The following is a 6,377-nucleotide window of genomic DNA, read 5'->3' on the forward strand; positions in this document are numbered from 1 at the left end:
CCGGTGAGCGAGGAGCCGGGACTTAGTCTCTGGGACGCCATGTCTGTCCTCTGCCCGGCTCCGGCCGGCCGCGGGGGAGGCGACCGGCGGCTGGGGGGCCCAGGGCCGGGGCGGGGGGCACACTCACCATTCAATCGGAAATCCGCTTCGATCTAGAGGAAGGAAAGAAAAGAATATGAAACAACGGGCAAATTAGCCCCCCAGGCGGGCGGGGGAGCGCGCGCGGCCGGGGCCCTGTCCCACCCTGTGCCCCCAGAGAGGAGGGGGCCCCGGGAAGGGCTTCCAAGGGCAGCCAGCCCCCCAAATTCTAACTTGTCGGTTTTCGCCCGCGGCCTGGCGAGCCCATCTCTCCTCAAGCGGGCGGCTCCTCGTGGGGGACTCCGGCCTGTCAAAGAGGCCGGACCGGGGCCTGCGCCGGGGGGTCGCGGGAGGGCCAGGGCGGAGTCCGGGGGCCGCCGGGGAGCGAGCCGGGCCGTACCTGGGAATCGTTGTGGAGATGGTCCCCACTCATGTCGGCCGGAGCGGCGAGTGCGGCGGGCTGCGAGGTGGCGCGGGGGAGACGCGGACCGTCGGGCCGGCCTGTGTGGACGGATGGGGTTCCCGGAGGCTCGCAGAGGCGAGGGGAAGCTGCGGCGGCGGCAGGCCACAGATTCCTGGAACGGCTGAGGCGGCGACAGCGGCGGCGACGCTGACAGACTGCCCGGCGGGCGGCGAGAACAGACCCCAGCAGTTGTGTAACAGCCTAAGTTCGCATTTCGGCTCACTGCGCCTGCGCGGCCGCTTTTAAACAGGACGTCAGCGACGTCAGAGCTCGCGGAACGAGGCCGAGGGTTGCGGCCCACCCCCTCACGGTTCGAAAGGCGGACCTGGTTTCGCATCTTAAGCCCCACCCCTGGCCCGCGCGCGCCGCTGCGATTTGCATAAGGAGCCGACTCCGCCCCTCGGCCCCCAACCCCCAGCAATCTTCTTTTCCTCTCCCGGCGCCTTTTCTAGGAACCCGGAACCCCTGCGCTAGGCAGTGCGCAGGCGCAGCCTGGACACCACCTCCGGACCCGGGGAGCCGGCGGGGCCACGTGGTGGGCCTTTAAAGGCCGCGGCGGGACCCAGACAGGCTGCTGGGGTGGAGGCATCTCTTGGGTACGGAGGAAACAGCGAACTGCAAATAACTATGGCTGATGGGACCCCAGAGCTCTCACCAGCGCCGCCTCAGTTGCTGACCCAACCCTGAGACTGGAGACAGGAGCCCCTTCCCCAGCCTTCCGCAGGGCCCAGCAGCTTCTGCCTTGTTTCACACTCTAAGAAATTATTTGAATTCTTCGGCTAACCCAGGATTCGGCCCAGCTCGTTTCCTGCAGCGTCCATGTAGCGCTTGGTCACAAGGCGCCTGATGTTGTAACCCTGGGTGGGATTTAGGCGAGAGGCCCGGCACAGAGACCCAGGCAGAGAATCTGAAACAATTTACTTGCTTGGGCTTGTTTTTCAGAGTTTGTTCCAGGAAAGCTGATCTTGCAACATTGTGTTCAGAAGGGGCCAGACCACCACAAACAAAGCAGGCTGCGAGAAACCAGGCTGAGTTGGATTTTTTTGAACATAGAATGTATAAAGGTCTATGTTGCTTGGACAGGAAGTGCCTTCCAGCTGCCCCTTTTCCACGTGCTGGACACTCCCCCTAACCCTCGCTGTAAAAGCTCTAGCAAACTGTTTCTACTGGAGGCACTCTCTTTAGAGACTGTACCTTCCCACGGTTTTCACTTGTCCCAAATAAGTCAAAACTCGCTGATAGCAACACGCCAGGCCAAGGGATTCCTTGTGTCCCTGACATTCGTTCACGCCGCAAATATTTATTGAGCGTCTATTGTGAGCCAGGAATTGTGAGGGCAGGGATGATGCAAAGAACCAAAGGGAACCCAAATTCCTGATAAACACGATCTGCCTCTAACGCAGCTGAATCCCTGGCCTGCCATGGATGGGGAGAAAAGACGGGAAAAGGAGCTACCGTTTATGAAACAATTATTGTGTACCTGGCTCTGAATTCCCCCAGTACCTCCTGAGCTCGCCCATTTTACAAATGTCAAACTCTTATTAGAGGTAAGTGACCTACAGCCTTGCTGACATCCACGCTTGGGTGCTTCACAAACTTCTCCATGGCTGCACTCGTCACCCAGGAAATGGCCACCTGGCATCTTCCACGCCGCATTGCTCATTAGTCCAGCTGGTTGTACCTCTCATCAGGTGAATCTGTGTTACCTCCTGCTTGAGATCTTTGCTTCCATTCTGCCTCTCTCCCCACAACAGTTCTTTAATAGCTGCCAAAGTGATCTTTAGAACCTGCCAATCTAACCATTATCTCCTTTGTGAACTTTGCAAAATGTATCACCACTTATGCTATTATTAATATTTTAATTAATTCCCCTTATTTAGCTTCATCCTAATAACATCTATGAAATAATCGTTTAAAAGTAAATACCAAAAATGTTCATCCATGGACCATAAAACCATCCCTATCGGCCGGCACCGCGGCTCAATAGGCTAATCCTCCGCCTGCGGCGCCGGCACACCAGGTTCTAGTCCCAGTCGGGCGCCGGATTCTGTCCCGGTCGTTCCTCTTCCTGTCCAGCTCTCTGCTGTGGCCAGGGAGTGCAGTGGAGGATGGCCCAAGTCCTTGGACCCTGCACCCACATGGGAGACCAGGAGAAGCACCTGGCTCCTGGCTTCGGATCAGCGTTGTGCGCCGGCCGCAGCGCCATCAGAGGGTGAACCAACAGAAGGAAGACCTTTCTCTCTGTCTCTCTCACTGTCCACTCTGCCTGTCAAAATAAATAAGTAGATAAATAAAAACATCCCTATCACATCTAGCAATCACCTTGGGGGTAAATTCTTGTGAATGCCGGACTTACCCCTGAGGGTAAAGCTAAAAACTTACCGTGGGACTCCAAATCCCATTAAGCTGGGTGGTACTAATACCATCTTAAGTGCTAAAGTGATCACATTAAGTGTGTAATTTATCATATAGAAAGGATTAAGTGTCAAAGGCATCACATAAATGAGACCAGTATTTGGTAATAACAATAGATAGAATTAAAAAGGAGAGAATGTTCCAACATGAAAAGCAGTCCACACAGCAGACTCATAGAATGACAAACACCCTAAACAGCACTCTGGCCTCAGAATTGGCCCTTAAGGCATTTGGATCTGGCTAAAAAGTCCATGAGAGCATCTCAGGCATGGAAAGCCAAGACACTGTGGCAAAAAAATTATCTACACGAAGGATCTCTGTGAGTGAGTACCCAGCGGAAAGAAGGGGCCACCAAAAAAGGATGTACTTTTCTCTGAAGGGAGGAGAGAACTTCCACTTTGCTTATGGCCCTGTTTAAATACTGACAGAGTTCGTTGTCTCAAAAGGCTTCCATAGCCTTGGCAGCTCATGGCAAGAGCCTTGAATGATCACTGACAGTATACATAAGAGTGTCAATTGTTAAATCAACAACAGGAGTCACTATGCACTTGCTCCCCACCTAGAACCTCTGTCCTTAATGAGTTGTACTATAAGAATTAACTGCAAAACTTGTCTTCAAACAGTACTTTATATGTTATTTATGTGTGTGGGTGCAAACTGTTGAAATCATTACTATAGAGTTGGTCTTCTGTATATAAAGGTAATTAAAAATGGATCTTAATGAAGAATGGGACAGGAGAGTAGTAGAATGTGGAATGGGAGTGTGGGTGGGAGGGTGGGTATGGGGGGAACAACCTCTATATTCCTAAATTTGTATGTATGAAATTTGCGCTCATTAAATAAAAGCTTTAAAAAAATTCTTGTAAATGCTTCAAAACTCAACCTAAATATCAGTTTCTCAAAGTGACCCTCACTCCCAGTATGCAAACTCCTTAACTCTGCTTCCAAATGCAGATCACTTGCTGCTTATAGAGTGTCCTTAACCTTTTAAATATTTGTTACAGTTGTTATTCACTTATTAATGGGGGTAATTTATGATTTCATGTCTTGCTCCTCTATGGAATATGAGGTCTGTGAAGGCAAGAACCTTGTCGGTCTTGCTTTGGGTTCAGCCCCCAGCTCTCAGCCACACATCCTCCTACAGAAGTGGTACAAAGTCAAAGAGTAAACAAAAATAGGGTAGCAGTGGGAATTAGGAGCACACTCTTGGAAATCAACCAACTGATGTCCGAATTCTTCTCTGCTTCTTAGCTGTGTAACCTCAGGCAAGTTGCTTAACTTCTCTGAGGCCAGGTTCCTCATCTGGGCAATGGTAGTAACTGTGAGCATTTAATACAATATCGGGGCCAGCGCTGTGGTACAGCGGGTTAAAGCCCCAGTGTCTAGGGCCGGAATCCCATATGGGCACCAGTTCGAGTCCCAACTGCTCCACTTCTGATCCAGCTCTCTGCTATGGCCTGGGAAAGCAGCAGAAGATGGCCCAAGTCCTTGGGCCCCTGCACCCGGACGAAACTCCTAGATCTTGGCTTCTGCTCACTTCAGCTCCAGCTGTTGCAGCCATTTGGGGAGTGAACCAGCAGATGGAATACCTTTCTCTCTCTCTCCCTCTCTCAGCCTCTGCTTTCTGTAACTCTGCCTTTCAAATAAATAAATAAATCTTTTACAAAAATATGCTATCAAAAGGCATAGTTGTTTCATGGTACGCAGCTCGTAATTGGTTAGTCTTGGATTCAAATTCAGGTCTGCCTGACTCCAAAGCTATGCTCTTTCTCTGAAAGAAGCTGCCAGAGCCAATTTCACCTTGCTCTTGTTGTCTCTTCCTATAGTCTTCCCATTTGGGGCTGAATCCCAAATCAGCCAGGAAGGCATCTGGCTGCCAACTGCTTGCTGCAGTCAGGCCAAGTTAATTTGAGGACTTCCTTAAGGAATCACCGTGCCACCTACCACTACTCCAACCCCCATCCCCCAGTTCCCAGGGAGAATCTGCATTTGCTTTCCAGGTCCTTCCAAGGAAGAGGGGGTGGGCATAAAAACAGAGCACACACTCCAGAATGGCTTATCAAGGATGTTCGCCAGGAAACAGACATGCAAGTGTCTGGGTAGTCTTATCATGAGCTGACTTCTCTGCCAGCATGAGTGGCTGGCAGTGAGAGCGTGGAGGCTGACTGGCTTACCCAGCCCCCATGGCCACCTTCCTAGTCCTGACACTTGAAGCCAGTATCCCCATAATATGGTACCTAGTGCTTGAGATTATTGGTAATGCATGGACACACTGTTTCATTTTAATAGTTATGTATCCATTTCAATGCATAACCACCATATCAAATCCACAGTTTTGAAGATAGAGCTATTTATAATGAGGCTTAAAAAAGTTGATCAATTTATATAAAAATATCCACAAATATCCACAAATAACAGAAGGAACATAGAAGACAAATTCCAGGAAGGTAAGAAGCAAATAAATAAGGGTTGGGAAACACTTTTTTAAAAAAATATTTTATTTGACAGGTAGAGTTATAGACAGTGAGAGAGAGAGAGACAGAGAGAAAGGTCTTCCTTCTGTTGGTTCACCCCCCAAGTGGCCACTACGGCCAGCGCTATGCCAATCTGAAGCCAGGAGCCAGGTGCTTCCTCCTGGTCTCCCATGTGGGTGCAGGGACCCGAGCACTTGGGCCATCCTCCACTGCCCTCCCAGCCACAGCAGAGAGCTGGACTGGAGGAAGAGCAACTAGGACTAGAACCCAGCGCCCATATGGGATGCCAGCGCTGCAGGCAGAGGATTAACCAAGTGATCCACGGCACCAGCCCCAGGAAGCACTGTTTTAATCAAGACTGCTCACTTGTGGAACATCCTAGCCCCTGTAAAAAGAACCAGCGGATGAGAGTTGATGGTATGGGACCATCTCCAAAGTATGCATTGTGAAAGGTGGACAGTGTGCAGGTATTCCACTAAAATAGCTCCATGCATACATCTTCATAATTTAAACAGATCTTTTCCCAAAGGATTTCACAGTGTCATCAATATGCCAATACTTACAACTCTTGAAAAGAGAAATATTGTTTGCTACATCTCCAGAATAGATTCATATGAGAGCCCAGAAACCTGGAATGACTGAACTCAGAGCATTGAATCTCGATGGTTGCCCAAGATCCACTCATCATCTGTTTGGGTTTTTTTTTTTCTTTGTTTTAAAGATTTTCTTGGGCTTGCTTTTTAATCAGCCTGGCCCAACTCTTGTCTCACTGAACTGAACACCTGTATGGTTGTCTAAACTTTTCCCCGGACTTGGAAGGTCATGGAGGAACAGTGTACACAAATGTACAAATGTGCTGCTGTCCCTCGGGCTACGGTTGTGTGGATCAGGATGGGCACTTGGCCCAAGATGAGCCACTCAGATTAACTTCCTTGAGACTTTAGAAT

The 6,377-nt window shown here is 50.2% G+C and overlaps 1 protein-coding gene across 1 annotated transcript in view; it reads right to left on the minus strand.

The window, feature by feature from the left end:
• TOP1 (DNA topoisomerase I) overlaps window positions 1-1,554 on the minus strand; it is a 98,240-nt gene extending 96,686 nt beyond the window's left edge. Inside the window, exons 1-2 of the mRNA XM_008274436.4 lie at window positions 479-1,554; window positions 128-152 (exon numbers count right to left, since the gene is read on the minus strand). Coding sequence (XP_008272658.1) covers window positions 128-152; window positions 479-511 — 58 coding nt within the window. The 5' untranslated portion in view covers window positions 512-1,554. The remainder of the gene's footprint in view (window positions 1-127; window positions 153-478) is intronic.
• Between the last annotated feature and the right edge of the window lie 4,823 nt (window positions 1,555-6,377).

The sequence above is a fragment of the Oryctolagus cuniculus genome, chromosome 11 (genome assembly GCF_964237555.1).
Source record: "Oryctolagus cuniculus chromosome 11, mOryCun1.1, whole genome shotgun sequence".
Lineage (NCBI taxonomy): Eukaryota > Metazoa > Chordata > Mammalia > Lagomorpha > Leporidae > Oryctolagus > Oryctolagus cuniculus.